The sequence below is a fragment of the Oryctolagus cuniculus genome, chromosome 7, assembly GCF_964237555.1.
Source record: "Oryctolagus cuniculus chromosome 7, mOryCun1.1, whole genome shotgun sequence".
Taxonomy (NCBI): domain Eukaryota; kingdom Metazoa; phylum Chordata; class Mammalia; order Lagomorpha; family Leporidae; genus Oryctolagus; species Oryctolagus cuniculus.
The window spans coordinates 22,583,462-22,599,638 of record NC_091438.1 but is presented as its reverse complement, the minus strand read 5'-3'; the positions used below and the strand labels follow the sequence as shown (position 1 = coordinate 22,599,638).

General features: G+C 58.7%; 2 protein-coding genes and 1 non-coding gene across 6 annotated transcripts in view; 2 read left to right on the top strand and 1 right to left on the bottom strand.

The window, feature by feature from the left end:
- Positions 1-2,955: 2,955 nt before the first annotated feature.
- On the top strand, positions 2,956-8,743 carry CHPF2 (chondroitin polymerizing factor 2). The gene is made up of 4 exons (XM_002715054.5): positions 2,956-4,594; positions 5,312-5,876; positions 6,416-6,598; positions 7,293-8,743. The coding sequence occupies exons 1-4, from the start codon at positions 4,314-4,316 to the stop codon at positions 8,598-8,600; spliced, it is 2,337 nt and encodes a 778-aa protein (XP_002715100.2). The 5' UTR covers positions 2,956-4,313; the 3' UTR covers positions 8,601-8,743.
- On the top strand, positions 8,368-8,427 carry MIR671 (microRNA mir-671). The gene has a single exon (NR_162696.1). It is a non-coding gene; the product is annotated as a microRNA mir-671 (primary transcript).
- A 121-nt stretch (positions 8,744-8,864) lies between the features above and the next one.
- Positions 8,865-16,177, bottom strand: part of SMARCD3 (SWI/SNF related BAF chromatin remodeling complex subunit D3) — a 36,121-nt gene continuing 28,808 nt past the window's right edge. For 3 of the 4 annotated variants that reach the window (XM_017345664.3, XM_051858347.2, XM_017345663.3), the window contains 12 exons: positions 15,338-15,549; positions 13,596-13,638; positions 12,346-12,468; positions 12,072-12,230; positions 11,789-11,884; positions 11,545-11,646; positions 11,192-11,353; positions 10,202-10,299; positions 9,889-10,024; positions 9,518-9,640; positions 9,292-9,393; positions 8,865-9,062 (listed from right to left, as the gene is read on the bottom strand). In XM_017345664.3, coding sequence (XP_017201153.1) covers positions 9,009-9,062; positions 9,292-9,393; positions 9,518-9,640; positions 9,889-10,024; positions 10,202-10,299; positions 11,192-11,353; positions 11,545-11,646; positions 11,789-11,884; positions 12,072-12,230; positions 12,346-12,468; positions 13,596-13,638; positions 15,338-15,549 — 1,410 coding nt within the window. In that variant the 3' untranslated portion in view covers positions 8,865-9,008. The remainder of the gene's footprint in view (positions 9,063-9,291; positions 9,394-9,517; positions 9,641-9,888; positions 10,025-10,201; positions 10,300-11,191; positions 11,354-11,544; positions 11,647-11,788; positions 11,885-12,071; positions 12,231-12,345; positions 12,469-13,595; positions 13,639-15,337; positions 15,550-16,177) is intronic. The other variant, XM_002715057.5, reaches the window with a different exon arrangement.

The window sequence follows — 16,177 nt, the reverse complement described above, 5'->3', positions numbered from 1 at the left end:
CAGCCTGGCCCAACTTGGGCTGTTGCAGACATTTGAGGAGTGAACCAGCAGATGGAAGACCTCTCTCTCTCTCTCTCCTTCTGTCTTTCAAACAAAATAAATGAGAATTTTAAAAATAAATGGAGAAAGAGAAATGAAGAAATGGAAAGGAGAAAGAGGTAGGCAGACAGAGAGGAGAAAAAAAGGACTGGCTAAATTTGAAGCAATCACAGATCAGTGTTGGAAGCGAGAACATTTGATTTAGTCTCTGTCCAAAATGTGAAGAAACTGAAACTCAAGGAAGGAAATGTCTCAGCCAAAACCACCTAGGAACTTATCAACGAAGAGGGCGTGACATCGTCCTGTTCAACACGGTACCTCTAGCGTCATGTGCTCTCTGCTGTAAATGTAAAAAATGCACTGGATTTCAGAGATTGCTCGTGGGGGAAAAAGATGTAAAATAGCTCATCAACAATTTGTGCATTGGTTACACGTTGAAATGATTTTTTTGTTTGAGCGAGCAAACGATTAAAGTTTGCTGGTTCACTTTGCAAATGCCTGCAACAGCCAGAACTGGTTTGGGGCCAAAGCCAGGAGCTGGGATGGCAATCCAGGTCTACCATGTGGATGGCAGGAACCCAATCGCTCAAGCCACTGCCACTGCCTGCTAGTGTCTACATTGGCAAGAAGATGGAGTCAGGAATAGAACTGGGCATAGAACCCAACTACTCTGATGTGGGAAGTGGGCGCCTGAACCTTTAGGCCAATTGCCCAGTTCTGGATATTTTTAACAATACAATAAAATATTAAAATTGATTCCACCTGTTTTTACATTTTAAGAAATATGCTTCCAGAATGTTTTTAAAAGATTGATTTTATTTATTTGAAAGGCAGAGAGAAAAAGAGAGAGAGAGGTTTTCCATCCACTGATTCACTCCCTAAATGGCTACAATAGCAAGTACTGGGCCAGGCTGAAGCCAGGAGCCAGGAGCTTCTTGCAGGTCTCCCACATGGGTGCAGGGGCCCAAGGACTAGGGCCATGCTCTGCTGCTTTCCAAGGCACATTAGCAGGGAGCTGGATCGAAGTGGAGCAGCTGGGATGTGAACCGGTGCCCATATGGGATGCTGCCACTGCAGGCAGTGGCTTAACTGGCTATGCCACGGTGCTGGCCCCAAGCTTCCAGAAAATGTCCAAGTACACATATGGCTCACATTTGGGCTCACATTATTTTACTCTGAATTGGGCTCATCTTGAAATCTGCTGACCTCTAGGTAAGGTCCCTGCTCTGTTTCCCGGCGTTTCTTCTAACAAAACATTCGTTTACCACCTCTTATGTGCCAAGTGCTGAGACAAGGTCCAACTCAATCTGTCTGAGGATAAGACAAAAATGTGCTAGCATTCAACAGTGCTGGTGCCTTGTATAGCGAGTGAGTTCTATCTTATGTACTTCTAGCATGTCATTCTTAACTGCCCGTGCCAACGTTCCCTTTTAATAAAATCTTTTCTAACTCCCCCTTTACTGTTTTGAAATGAAGTTCCTAGATGATTTAGCCTACCTACACACATAATTTCAGAAATTTACAGTTATCTTAACTATAACAGAAAAAGAAACATAAGGACTTTATAATAAAAATGTCTTCCCAGTATGCCAGAAAACATAGAAGCTTGTACCTGTAGGTGAAGTCACCTTGAAGATGACTTTACAGACATTGTTGCCAAGGACAGGATTTTCCAAAATAGTGAATGACTGGTAGAAAATCCACACACACAACAAAGTTCGGTCTTCGGGCTCAAGGATCACAGGACTACCACGCTTTTCCACCGGTGTGACTGTCTGTACGGCACCTCACAGCTGTGCGGGACTAGGGCCATTTTCTTGTGTGCTACTGTCTTGAGGCATGCCCCTTTCTCCCATTTCTTCCCCCTCATTTGACAAATTGCTCCAGAGCGATGATGCCATCTTGGTTGGGAGACCGCTGTGGTCATCTGAATTCCCCATCTCCCCTCCGGCCTCCGCTTGAGAGGCTGTTCTTCCCTTATCAGGATCTCACCATGCTGGCCTTGCCCCTCCCCCTCCCCCTCTTTTATGGTTTATGTATTTGAAAGTCAGAGTTACAGAGAGAGGGAGAGACAAAAAGAGAGATCTTGCCTCTGCTGGTTCACTCCCCAGATGGCCACCACAGCCAAGGCTGAGCCAGGCGCAAGCCAGGAGGTTCATCAGGGTCTCCCATATGGGTGGCAGGGGCCCAAGTACTTGGGCCATCTTCTGCTGCTCTTCCTCTGGCCAACAGCCGGGAGCTGGGTCAGAAGTGGAGCAGCTGGGATGAGAACCTGCGCCCAGACGGGATGCCGTAGCTGCAAGTGGTGGCTTTACTGCCAAGCTTTTCTCTTTGTGGGTCTCTGCTCTTGGTGCTTGGGTGGCTCCCCAAGAAGCTTTGGATCCCAGCATTCTGCAAAGTCCAGTCTCATTTAACTCCCCCTGTTTGTTTTTCCACTGACTTCTGTATTTTCTGCAACGACACTTGGGGCACTTTGAGAGACCAAGAAAAGAAATCTCCAGCGCGTGCCTGAGTGTATGTATTGCCTTAGTTTGTGAAGTCAAGGACCATGTCCATCTGGTCTACCACTTGCTTGCCCAGTACTTATGAAGATGCCTGGAACTCAGCAGGCAAACATTTCTTAAGCCGCTGAACGGATGACGGGGCTGCGAAGCCGGTGGGAGACACTTGTTCATGAAGGGCGAGGGTGTTTTTACCCCGAGAGCACATGCAGTGAGCTGACGCCGTGGGGGAACCCAGGTCCAGTCTGGCCGCGCTCGGATTCGCGCCTGTAGGATGCCCGCTTAGTACCGGGAGGCGGGTGGCTGGGAGCCAGGCTGTCCACGTGCCCGGCAAGGTGGGCGCGCGGGGAGGGACCATAGAGAGCGCGCGGGCGGAGCGAGCGGCCGGATGCGGTCACCATAGAGACGAGGTGACTGACAGGGGCGGAAGAGGAAGCCGCGGGCAGGGGCTGTGAGGTGGCAGCGGTTGCAGCGGCGGAGCCGGCGCTTCCTTGGGCACTGGGGTCTGTTCCCCCTTCCCCATCCCTGACCCCTCTGGGCGCTTGCGGGCGCTGTCCCGCAGTCCCGGGGCTGCTCCTCCGTGGGTCCCCACGCCCCCGCCCTGCATCCGGCCTCGCCGGTTCCCCCAGCCTTGCAGCGGGGGCCTCCTCCCCGCGGGGCTTGGGCGTCCCTCGTAGCCCCGCGCCCCTGCACCTGTACGGGCACCGGTGGGATCTTTGACCCTCGCTGTCTCCGCGGCGACCTCCCGCCCGCCCCCGGCCCGGAGAAGCAGCCGAGCGGGACCCCCCGCCCCTCTGCAGCCCTGTGGCGTAGCCGGTTTATTTCTGTTTGGTCACGAACGGCCAAGACTGTCTCTGGGCCTTCCTCCTAGGGTTGGAATGGGCCTTCGGTTGCTGAGGGGTAGAGCAGGGGGCGCCTGCCGGGGAGCTTCTGCTTGGCTTCCTTGAACCTCCCGCGCTGCTAGTCCTCACGGTTTGCTCCGGGCTGGGTTTGTTTGGTTCTGGGGCCCCGGGGGAAAGTCAGACACCGAGTCGCTCGCGCGTGGAGCGTTTCTGCCATTTGCCTGTCGCCTTCTCCCCCGGAAGGTGGGCAGCGCAGCGTCTCCGCAGCTGCCCTGCAAAATGGCTGCATCAGCCATCGCACTCCTCTGAGAAGCCGTCACTGCTGAGTCACCGTGTCTGTCCCCTCCTTTGGGTGGGCAGAGCCTGTGTGCACCATGCCCGCGGCTCCTGACCACTCCTGGCTGTGAGGAGGGCCTGCCAGTCCAGGGAGTGGAGTGGGCCTGCAGCACGTGGTTAGCGACCCCCTGGGTACCCGGAGGCAGGAACAGTGCCTGGACCTCAGAGAAGGCGCTGAGGCAGGCTCCTCTGGTTGGGGGCTGTCTTTGGGTGGCCCTAGATCTTCCATCAGTTCTGCTGTGGTCCTAGGCCCAGTCTCCAGATGTGTGTGGTTCTTTTTGGGTGAGATTTGGCAGCTCTGAGTTTTGTTCCCTCCCCTTTCTAGACAAGTGTAGTGAGGAAAATCATTCTCGTACTGCTCACTGTACGAGGCTCAGGGTTCGAGCCAGCGCTGTAGCAATGGAAGACCAGGCAGAGTGACTTGTGAGGATGAGCCAGTCCATCTTCCCAGGGATGCGGGGCCTGGAAGCCAATCTGCCTGGCTCTGGTGCGGACCTCACTGACCCCAGGTTCTCAGGGTAAAGCTGCATGCCGACTGCTGGCCTGGTACCCACCACCCCGCTCACCTTTGAGGCTGTGCCCCTGGGGCACCCACATGGCAGGGCCCACCACCATGCGGCTGAGTTCCCTGCTGGCTGTGCTGCGCCCAGCACTGCCCCTCATCCTGGGACTTTCTCTGGGATGCAGCCTGAGCCTCTTGCGCGTCTCCTGGATCCAGGGTGAGGGAGAAGACCCCTGCATAGAGGCTGTGGGGGAGCCAGGGGGGCCACAGAATCCAGACTCAAGAACTTGGCTGGAGCAAAGTGATGAGGACTTCAAACCCCGCATTGTCCCCTACTACAGGGACCCCAACAAGCCCTACAAGAAGGTGCTCAGGTAAGAGCCCCCTTGACACGGGCTGGCAGCTCAGGGCTGGCTCCGATCCTTGCCTCTGCCTTCCCACAGGTAATCAGTGTTACATTCCTGGGAGCATGTCTTTGTCTTATTTTCCATCATGCAAGCTTCCTATTTGCATCTAAGAAAAATTCATCCATTGATGTTAAATAAGTATTCAGTTTTTATTATTATTATTATTTGAAAGGCAGAGTGACAAAGAAAGAGAAAGGGAGAGAGCGAGTTCACTCCCCAAATGGCCATAAAAACCAGAGCTGATCTGGGCCACAACCCAGGAGCCCAGAACTCCATCCGGGTCTCCCACGTGGATGACGGGGCCCCGGGACTTGGGCCATCTTCTGCTGCTTCCCTGGGCCCCTTATCAGGAAGCTGCATTGGAAGCCGAGCAGCCAGAACGTGACCCAGCGCTCTGACGTGAGATGCTGGCATCACAGGCAGCGGCTGAACCTGCTGCGCCACGACAGCAGCCCGGTGGTCAGTGTTCGGCAGGATAGGAGCTGCATGGTGCTGTCGAATCCATCCCAGAGTGGATCTCTTCCGCCTCAGCTCTGTTCCAGTGTCGGCCACTCAGTGGCTACTTGCTCCAGGAGCTGATTAATACTGATGCGGAAGAAGGTGGCTTCCCTTCTGTTTTCCCTCATGCCTCGGGGGATGCGGATGCCTGACCTGAGCTAACTGCCCACACGCTGGTCTCTACAGGACTCGGTACATCCAGACGGAGCTGGGCTCTCGGGAGCGGTTGCTGGTGGCTGTGCTGACTTCCCGGGCCACGTTGTCCACGCTGGCTGTGGCTGTGAACCGCACGGTGGCCCACCACTTCCCTCGGCTACTCTATTTCACTGGACAGCGAGGGGCCCGGGCTCCGGCCGGGATGCAGGTGGTATCTCACGGGGATGAGCGTCCCGCCTGGCTCATGTCGGAGACCCTGCGCCACCTGCACACGCACTTTGGGGCCGACTATGACTGGTTCTTCATCATGCAGGATGATACGTACGTGCAGGCCCCCCGCCTGGCGGCCCTGGCCGGTCACCTCAGCATCAACCAAGACCTATACTTGGGTCGGGCCGAGGAGTTCATTGGTGCAGGGGAGCAGGCCCGGTACTGTCACGGGGGCTTTGGCTACCTGTTGTCACGGAGTCTCCTGCTGCGCTTGCGGCCGCACCTGGACGGCTGTCGAGGCGACATCCTCAGCGCTCGTCCTGACGAATGGCTCGGCCGCTGTCTCATCGACTCTCTGGGTGTTGGCTGTGTCTCGCAGCACCAGGTGACAGCTCTTTGAAGTCGGTCCCTGACAAGTTGGTGGGGACCGAGTTATTGGTCTCCAGGCTGGGGGCTAGCAACCGTGGCCGTCCCATCCGCTTGGCACTCTTGCTCAACGCTGGTGGTATTAGAACCCTGAGGGACCCCTGAGCTGGACAGAAAGGTGTCTCTCCTCACCAGTCCTCCCCCTGCCCCGAGTTTGCCTCCTTCCCTGGGGCTCCCTCCCCCTCCCCGCTGCACATCATTGATGGACACTCCCCAGAGCAGTGAGGTGACCCCTTTCCCAGCCAGAGTTAGAGCAGGAGGCGGCCCCTCCTCCCAAATCACTGTGCTAGCAGGGTTTTCTCGCTCGAGGTCTTCACTGCCTTTCTAAAACGTGGACAGTGAAAGTAAGAGCCGGGTCAAGGGTGAGGCCAGCAGCGGCACCTGCCACCCTCCGCCCTAGAACACATGGGAGCAGGCGTGGATGCCGAGGACGGTAAAGGACGGCCTGGGACAGGCAGCGCTCGTGTGTGCCACTGACCGCCTCGCTTGATCCCGCAGGGGCAGCAGTACCGCTCGTTCGAACTGGCCAAAAACAGGGACCCCGAGAAGGAGGGGAGCTCGGCTTTCCTGAGCGCCTTCGCTGTGCACCCTGTCTCTGACGGGACCCTCATGTACCGGCTCCACAAGCGCTTCAGTGCTCTGGAGTTGGAGCGGGCCTACAGCGAGATAGAACAGCTGCAGGTGAGTTCAAGACCAGCAGGTGCCCCTCCCCCCCCAGCTACAGGGCCGGAGCGAGCCTGGGGTGGCCACGCCTACAGTGAGTGGCAGCCGGGTGGCTTCATGCGACAGCAGGCTAGGAAGAGGGTGGCCCTAACCTAAATCTACAGTCATTACAGGGACGAGGGTGTGTGGGTTCCAGGGCAGTCACCATGGAAGCCCCTAGAACCAGGTGAATGCCGTTAGAGGGAAACGCAGACTCAGAAGTTGGGCGAGTTGTCGCTCCTCTCCACTCAGAAGTTCCTGACCTAGAACCGTCCTAAGAAAGCCCAGGGTAGGAAGTAAGGAATTCTGTAGAGGCTTAACATGGAGGTTGTCGGAGGTTTGAGTGTGGCTGAAGACGAGGGTCTGTAGGCAGCGATGGGATTCCCTTGGGTGTGGCAGGGACGTCTTCAGGCTTCATGACTGGCACCTAGGCAGAGGCACGGGTTCCGCCTCTGCTGGCTGGCGGCAGGTGTCTTGAGGTGGGTGCCTACTCCTCCTGCATGTTCAGCTGGGCAGCACGAGGCCCATGACTGGCCCAGAGGCCACTGGCTCAGCGGTGATGGAGTTAGGGCAGAGCTCAGTATTGGCATCCCAGAGCCAGGGCTCCCCTCCCCGGAGGAGGGGGCTGGGTAGGATCGAGAGCGGGCACTAACACTGGGTGTGTTCCTTCCAGGCGCAGATCCGGAACCTGACGGCGCTGACGCCCGAGGGCGAGGCAGGCCTGAGCTGGCCTGTTGGGCTTCCCGCTCCCTTTATACCGCACTCCCGCTTCGAGGTGCTGGGCTGGGACTACTTCACGGAGCAGCATACCTTCTCCTGTGCCGACGGGGCGCCCAAGTGCCCGCTGCAGGGGGCCAGCGGGGCAGACGTGGGCGACGCGGTGGACACCGCCCTGGAGCAGCTCAACAGGCGCTATCAGCCCCGCCTGCGCTTCCAGAAGCAGCGGCTGCTCAACGGCTACCGGCGCTTCGATCCTGCGCGGGGCATGGAGTACACCCTGGACTTGCTGCTGGAAGCCGTGACCCAGCGTGGCCACCGGCGGGCCCTGGCCCGGAGGGTCAGCCTGCTGCGGCCCCTGAGCCGGGTGGAGATCCTGCCCATGCCCTATGTCACCGAGGCCACCAGGGTGCAGCTGGTGCTGCCGCTGCTAGTGGCCGAAGCGGCCGCGGCCCCGGCGTTCCTGGAGGCCTTTGCGGCCAATGTTCTGGAGCCGCGAGAACATGCGCTTCTCACGCTGTTGCTGGTCTACGGGCCGCGGGAAGGGGGCCGTGGGGCCCCGGACCCTTTTTTGGGAGTGAAGGCTGCAGCGGCAGACTTAGAGCGGCGGTACCCTGGGACGAGGCTGGCCTGGCTTGCCGTGCGAGCAGAGGCCCCGTCCCAGGTGCGACTCATGGATGTGGTCTCCAAGAAGCACCCCGTGGACACTCTCTTCTTCCTCACCACCGTGTGGACGCGGCCTGGGCCTGAAGTCCTGAACCGCTGCCGCATGAACGCCATTTCTGGCTGGCAGGCCTTCTTCCCGGTCCACTTCCAGGAGTTCAACCCGGCCCTATCGCCTCAGCGATCACCCCCAGGGCCCCCGGGCGCTGGCCCCGACCCCCCATCCCCGCCCGGTGCGGACCCCTCCCGGGGGGCTCCCGTAGGGGGCAGATTTGACCGGCAGGCGTCTGCGGAGGGCTGCTTCTACAACGCTGACTACCTGGCGGCCCGAGCCCGGCTGGCCAGTGAACTGGCAGGCCAGGAAGAGGAGGAAGCCCTGGAGGGGCTGGAGGTGATGGATGTTTTCCTCCGGTTCTCAGGGCTCCACCTCTTCCGGGCCGTAGAGCCAGGGCTGGTGCAGAAGTTCTCCCTGCGGGACTGCAGCCCTCGGCTCAGCGAGGAGCTCTACCACCGCTGCCGCCTGAGCAACCTGGAGGGGCTGGGGGGCCGCGCCCAGCTGGCCATGGCCCTGTTCGAGCAGGAGCAGGCCAACAGCACATAGCACCCCAGCAGGGGCCCCGCCCCCACCCGGGAAGGGCAGGGCAGGCCAGTGCACAGATGGAGGGCTCATCACTGTATTTCTTTTCTTTTCTTCTTCTTTTTTTTTTTAATGAGAAAATGTTATTAAAAGTATTTCCTGCCAAACTGGTTTTAGGTCTAGGGAAAATGGGCAAAGAAGTACCTGAGGGAGGGGTGTGGGGGGCGTGTCCCAGGGGACCCAGTGCCTTCCTCCTCCCCACCCCAGTTCCCAGTGACCACACGTGGCTGCTGTCAGATGAATGACCTTTAATCCAGTCCCCCCAACCCCCACCCCCCAACGAGGCGGCAGAGGAGCGACGCCAGAGCCCAGGGCCAAGTGCTGGGGGCGTGGGCAGCCGGCAGGTCCACAGCGCTGCTCGTCCACGAGCTCCTAGGTGTTGCGCACAACCAGCGACTGCTCCAGCTCCTGCCTGCGCTGCTGGATCTTTAGAGGAAGCGTGGCGGGAGCAGGGTTATGGTGTCGCCGGGTGAGTGGCCAGGACCACCCAGCACCCCCGTCCCGAGAGGAATGCCTGGGAGCAGGGCAGCCATGCATGGAGAGGCCGGGGTGGCGAGGCTCGCCATGGGGGAGTGGCAGGGGTCCCTGGAGAGCAGGGAGGGCGCTCTCAACGCAGGGGAAGGGGAAGCCCCCAGGGGGAGGAGCCCCTGCATACCTTGCAGTAGAAGTAGCGGCTGACGGCCTCCTGGGACCAGGGTTGGTGGTAGAACTCGGCGCGGCGCTCCTCTTCGGGGTTCCCGGCCACATCTGTCATCACCTGGAGGGAGCATGGGGTCAGCGCTGAGCCCCGAGTGCCCTCGCCTGCCCTGGTGGCCCATGTTCACTGTCTCTCCTGATGTGCTTGTCTTCCACTCCAGTACTCCCTGAGTCTCCCTCTTCACCTTGAGGTCCCGGCTCTGGGAGCGCAGCAGGTCTTGGACGTAGCCTTTGGGGTCTCTGGAGAAGCTTAGCATGAAGTCCCTCTGGATCTTGAGCTGGTTTATGGACTCAATCGTCTCGTGGATCTGCAGGTAGAAAGACAGATGCTTTCCACCTGGCTGTGGTGATGGGAAGAGGAGGAGGGCTGGGGAGTGGAGGGAGGAAGGGGTTACTTCCTGATCCTTCTCACATGGTGGGGGGGGGGCGGCAGGAGCAAGTGTGGCGCGGAGTTGCCCTCCAGGCAGCCTGGAAGGGCTGTGCATCCCCGTATCTCCCACTCTGGCCTGTTCTCTCTGGGTTAGTGTCCCACTCCAGCGCTGGGCTCGGGCCCCACCTTACTGTCCAGAGCACTGATCTCCTGCTGGTTGGCCGTGGACAGGAGGAAGCTGCTCATCTGCCCCTTCAGCGGCTCCTCCACCTCCACGTCAATGTCGTAGCATGCCGTCTTCTTCTGGTCCGATGGGTCCACACTGCCAGGGAAGTCATAGCCCTTGGTGTCCGTGGTGCCCCCCGCAGAGACCAAGGGCCCCCGGGGTGGGGCAGGGGCAACGGAGGGAGGGGAGCCGGGAACGGGAGGCGAGGCAGGGGTAGGGAAGGCAGGAAGGCACTAACTTCCTGGCCTGAGAAGCAAGCTGGGGCCACCTCACCTGATGACATGGTTGATGACGATCGGGTCAGGGGGCAGTAGCAGGGCTGTGAGGCGCTGGGGAATCTCGGAAAACTTCAGCCGGGGACAGTCAAAAATCTGAAGCAGGACGGTGGGGGGTGGGGAGAGATCATTCTTCTGCGCTCCAAGACATGGCAGCTCCAGGTTGAGGTCCTGGCACTCACTTGGAGAGGCCTCAGGAAGCCGAGAGAACTTTGATGCCTTCGTGCCCAGGGGGCGTGAGATTGAGGTGGGCTGTGCTACCACGGCTGGTGGGAGGGGCGTCTGTGTTGGGCCTTGAGTCTGCCTGCTTAGTTATCAGTCCTGCTCCCACCACTTACTGCCGAGAAAGTTCCTCCACGCCTCAGGCCGCAGTGTCTTCATCCGTAGAAGGGGGTACAGACTCCCTACCTCCCGAGGTTGTGGTGAGAATTATGAGCACTCATAAAGCACACGATACCACCCGGCACACGGTAAGCACTCAATAAACATCCACCACTGCTTCCGCTCCTCGGGCGCATCTGCTGTGTTTATTTGTAAGTGCACTCATAGTAGCACTCTCCACTTAGAAAAACCCTGCCAGTCACTTTGACAGCGATTTGACTTTCCTAAAAGCCCCACATTCAATGGAACAGGTATGACTGTCCAACTTCAGGGAGAGGGAACGAGACTCCAAACAGCTCAGTAACTTACCCACAGCCGAGTGCTACGACTAGAACCTGGGATCCTAACTCCAAGTTCCTGAAAGCTGTTGGTCTTGTGGGATTCCACCTCTTCCTACCTCGAGGAGACTAACCCAGACTGGCTGCAGCACAGAGCCAAACCATGGAAGAACCTGGGCCAGAACCTGGTCTCTTGGCTCCAAGACCTTGGACCGTCTCTGATACTCTGAGTCTAGCAAGGAGGGTGGGTGTTACCTTATAGTGCAGTCTGCCCCCTGCTGGAGAACTCTGCCTGCTCCCCAGATCCCTGGGTTCAGGAGGGAGGTTACCTGCTGGAAATACTTGTCCCCGTTGATGTATTCCTTGTCGTGGGAGTCCTGCAGCCTGTTGGTCTTCACATACTGCCACAGGGCCTGGACGATGGCCGAGCGGCTCTGCGTGTGCAGCCCCAGCAGCCGGGCCAGGCGGGGGTCCAGTTTGAACTGGGGAGGCTGGGAAGAGTGACCGTGCAAAGCAGATTAAAAGGGGTGAGAAGCAGGAAGAGCTCAGAGCCAGGTGTGCTGGGACTGGGGGGATGGGGCATGGTGCCTGGGGGCCTTGGAAGCACACTCTCAGAGAGGAGAGGGTGGGGAGAAGCATGGGGTTTCCTGTGGTACCTGCAGGGTGTGGAGCAGGCACCGACCTGGTAGTCCAGCATGAGGAGCAGGGTGCAGCGCACACTCAGGTCCCCTGGCCTCTTCACCTGGAACCCGTCTGTCTCCTGAGTTGTGGGTGTCCGATGCCACTATCCAGGGGGGAAGGGCTGGTCACCTGCAGGCCCATCTGGATGGGTGAGGCCTAGGGTTCCAGGGTGGGCCCTGACCCAGCTCTGTGCACATCCTGCAGGCACTTGGGCGATTCGAGGGCGGAAGGGAGCTCTGTCTTACCTCTACCAGATGGTTGTCGGGACCGTAAAGGTCTTTGTCCAACTCAATGACCAAACTCTTGAAGAAGGAAGAGAACTTCCGCTTCTGTTTGCTGGGCTGTGGGAAAGGCACGGGGACTGTTCTGGAGCAGAATGAGGCTGAGCTGGCAGCGAGCACATAGCACAGCAAGGGGCAGCCCTCTGCACCCAGGACATCTCTCTAGGCCCGCCCACCCCTGCCGGGGCTGAGTCCCAAACCCTCAGTGCAAACATCTACAGCAGTCCTCGGCTGAGCCCGTACCCACCCCAGGACACCTGGAGAGACCTGGGCCAGGACGTACATCATCCAGGAGCTTCCCCTCTACCCGCAGCTCCCAGGAGGCAATGCTGCCGTCGGAATCCTCCGCATCGGGCTTTGCAGGGTTAAACGTGTTGGAGATATAGAGGCGCAGCTTCCGCTTTTGCTGTGGAAACAGAATGTCGTGCCAAGCGGAGGCTATGTGCCCCAGCCCTGAGGCCACCCTGCTGCCCCATCCTGGCGCGGTGCTTGGAGCCCTCCTACCCCCCAAACTAAGGCACCTTCATGGGCCTCTTCAGAGCCTCTTGGATGTCCACCCGCTTCCGCATGATGGTTTGATCCAGTTTCCTCTCGAACGCTAGGAGGTCCATGTAAGCCTGGGACTCGGGGACCAGCTCCCGAATCTGGAAGAGGAAGAGGAGAAGACAGGGATCAGGGGCTCGGCCAATCTTGCACCGTGTGTTGTGTGATCCCGGGGTAACACATGGAGGGAAGTTGTCTGGTTTCAGGACATGGACTTGGGAGAGTGCGAATTAGACCTCTCCCCTAGGTTCCATTATCCCCAAGCAGGGGCCTTGATATGTGGGATAGAAAAATGCCCCCGGGGCCAGTGCTGTGGTGTAGTGAGTTAAAGCCCTGGCCTACAGTGCCAACATCCCATATGGGCGCTGGTTCGAGTCCCAGTTGCTCCACTTCCCACTCAGCTTTCTGCTATGGCCTGGGAAAGCAGTAGAAGATGGCCCAAGTCCTTGGGCCCCTGCACCTGTGGGAGGGACCTGGAGGAAGCTCCTGGCTCCTGGCTTCGGATCAGCTCAACTCTGGCCATTGTGGCCATTTGGGGAGTGAATCAGCAGATGGGAAAACCTCTCTCTCTCTCTCTCTCTAATAAATAAAATAAACCTAAAAAAAAAAAAAAAAAGAAAAATGCCTCACCCCCTAGTGAGACCCAGGTATGTCCCCCCCCGGGAGGAGGGGGCTACTTTGGAGCCCAGCAGGCACGAGCCCCTAACCTTTTCTCATCTTGTCTTTCCACTAGGCATTCGCTTCCTTTGGGAGACAGCTGGGGGACACTGTTGCTCGCCTCCACCCTGGCATTAACTAGCCCCCCATGTGGTGTCTTAAGCAAGTTACCCCATACCCAGCTCAGCCAGGATCCCTTCTTCTGGTCACCTTTTTTTCCCTGCACTCCATCTGGTAGCCTCTGATCCCCCAGCTTCAGTCTTCTCTTTGTCACACGCCTTTCATGTCTTCCTTCCACTGGGTTTGAGCCCCCTGAACCTCAGGCCCAGTGTTCTATACCCCTCCACCCCAGGGCTTCGTTCCTCCCCCTCTGCCCTACCTCCTCCCTCAGCCCCCACCCCAAGCCGCACTTCTTAATGAGCTTTTGAAACAAAAAGTGAAAGTGACTGTGCCGCTGAGGCTCTGCTCCTGAAGGGGGAGGGGAGGCAGCACCGGATTGGGAGGGGGGGAAAGGAGGGTGGAGCAGCCAAGGCTGGGGGCCAGGCTGGGGGCTGCTGTGAAAGGCACTCACCCTTTGAGGGAGGATTTTGTCAGCCATCTTCCTCCTTTTGGCACTGTACATTTTTTAAAGAAAAAAACAGGTTACCATGGTGACAGATCTGGGAGTAAGGAGGCCACCTGCTAAATTATCCCGACATCTCCGCCTGCCTGGCTGGGGTTCCCACAGCCGGCTTGTCTGCCCGCCCGAGGGCGGCAGCAGTGGTGTGTGGAGCTGGTGCTCTGGCCTCTCTTGGGAAGTGGGGTGATCCATGCTTTCTCTGGCCTGGGAGAGGTGGGGGTGGGGACGGGGAAGGTGCTGCCCAAACATGGGAGCAGCAGAAATGTTCCAGAAAACCTGGGCAGCAGGGAGGGAAGCTGGATTTGGAGGACCTTGGCTTTCTGCAAAGCAGGGTGTGCATGTCCAGGGTGGCCTGAGCTCAGAGGGAGGGGGAGAGATGGACCCCCTACCTCTGGAACTGAGGACTTGTATCCCTGTCACCTTGGGCTTTGAAGGGGACACTGATGGGCAGGGGGTGGCTTGGGCCCTTGGCCCACCAGCCACCAGGGCAAAGGACACACCACACTCATTAGGGACCCACAGAGTATGCAGTTCTGTGGGGGCATGACTTCAACCTGGGGTCATACTAACTGGTCCTCTGTGGACAGGTAGCGCTGGGGTCTGCACTCTCCTTGACCTGCCCAGCTGCTTCTGACTCCCAAAAGCACCCCCCCCCCCCAAAACCTTGGCGGGTCAGGAGATTCAAATGCAGCCAAGAGAACGGCTCCATACTGCCCCCACGTGGTAATCTCAACCACTGCCCCTTTCCTATCCAGAAAGCCATTAGGCAAGGGACTTTCATTAAAGGTCTCATCTGTTTTAAACAAATGATCTATGTGAAACTCTCCATTTAGAAAAGATAAATCATGGAATTATTATCTAATGTACAACATGGTAATTCAATCTGCAGAAGAATTCATGAGATTCCCATAAACGGTGAATTCTCCTTGATGTATATAAATAATATTTAATAATGAGGAAAAATTGACATTACACCTTTTATAGAAACCCATCTGTCGTGCAAAAGGAAGCATGTGCATTTGGCTAAATACTGAAACCTAGAGGGGTATCACTCTTGCCAGGAGCCAGCAGGAACTTTTGGGGTGCTACCAGCTGCCCAGGCAAGCAGGTGTGCTGGCCCTGGTGGCTTGGGGCAGACCCGGTCCAGAAAACAGAACGGCAACTCTGAAGAGTCTTTTTGGATGTCTACAAATTACCTGGGACGAGCCGCCCCCAGAGCAGCTCCCCAGGCCCCACCCCCCACGGCTAGGGATTCCGACTGAGATCTGGAGCGCTTTGAGACAGCCAGCCAGGGGACTGCTGGAAGGTGCCCCCCGGGGGAACTACACTGTGGGAAGCCCGGCTCTAAGGCTCTGCCCTCAGCCCTACTGTCAGCCCCGCCCTACCCCACCAGACCGGAGCATCACCCGGAGCCTAAGGGGTGGAGAGGTGCACTGAGCAGAAGACAAGAAGGGCGCGGGGCGCGTGCAGGGAAGGGCCACTGGCTGCCGATGGCCGCAGCCAGTCTCGACCGTGGGCACACAAAAGAACCAGACCAGTGTCCCCTAAGCCCAGCTCCTCGGAGGAGGACTTGCTCCTTGCTTAGCGTTTTTCCTCGCCTCTTCCAATCCCCGCCACTCTCCCACCTGGTTCCCGCGGGTCCTGACAGCCCCCCTTGCACGCCCCCTTCGCGCGCCCCCCCCCCCCCCACTCACCTGCGACTCCGCGCGGGGGCGGTGGGCACCGGTTGGCCTTGGCTCTGGGCCTGGCTCTGCCCGGGCGGGGGCGCTGCTCGCTTGCGGGCGGGCTCCATGCCCGCGGGGGCCAGGCCGGGTCGCACGGCGGGGCTGCCCATGTACGGTGAGCCCGGGGGGCCCATGGGCGCCCCCTGGTGGGGCATCCGGGCTCCAGACGGCATCCCGGGACGCTGGGGGTGGGGCGGGGGTGAAGCAGAAACCGGCACCCGCGGGTCAGACCAGGAACCCTGGCTCCAGGCGCAGCGAGTCGGCGTCTCCCTTCCCCCCCACCCCAAGACCCCCGGCTGGTGACCCTGAGCGCCGAGCGCTGGGTGGGAGGGGCAGAGGCACCGGATCGGTGCGGCTTCGGCGGAGGGGGCTTGGCGTGTCGCTGCAGGAAGCTAACTGAAGCCAGGCAATTGTCCAGGGCATTGCCGAGCCTGGAGCTGCGGAAGGTACCGCAAAAACGCACAGTAACTGGCAATGGCGCCTTTCCACCTTCCAAAGGAGGTTCACACCCTCACGCGCCTCTGCCAGACTCAGTGAACAGGTCCTCTCATTCCCACTTGACAGACGAGGCAACTGTGGCTCAAGGAGAACGGCGACCTCGCCAAGGTCACGCAGCTCATCTTGGCTAGGACAACACCTGAAGGGCTCCGGGTTCCTGAGGGCCGCAGCGTTTTGCCGTTTGCGGCTTCGTTGAAGTTAGGGGCTGAGCTCCCTGCTCTGACTTTCCTTACGGCTCCCTCCCTCTTGGTCTCCACTCCTCCAGCTGTTCTGCCTTGCACCGGCTCCTCCTCAGCTGCCCCCTCCTCTCTC

Coding starts and splice junctions, on each gene's coding strand:
- CHPF2 (XM_002715054.5), top strand. CDS start 4,314: ATGGCAGGGCCCACCACCATGCGGCTGAGTTCCCTGCTGGCTGTGCTG. Junction 4,595..5,311: donor CCCTACAAGAAGGTGCTCAG/GTAAGAGCCCCC, acceptor TGGTCTCTACAG/GACTCGGTACATCCAGACGG. Junction 6,599..7,292: donor GCGAGATAGAACAGCTGCAG/GTGAGTTCAAGA, acceptor TGTTCCTTCCAG/GCGCAGATCCGGAACCTGAC.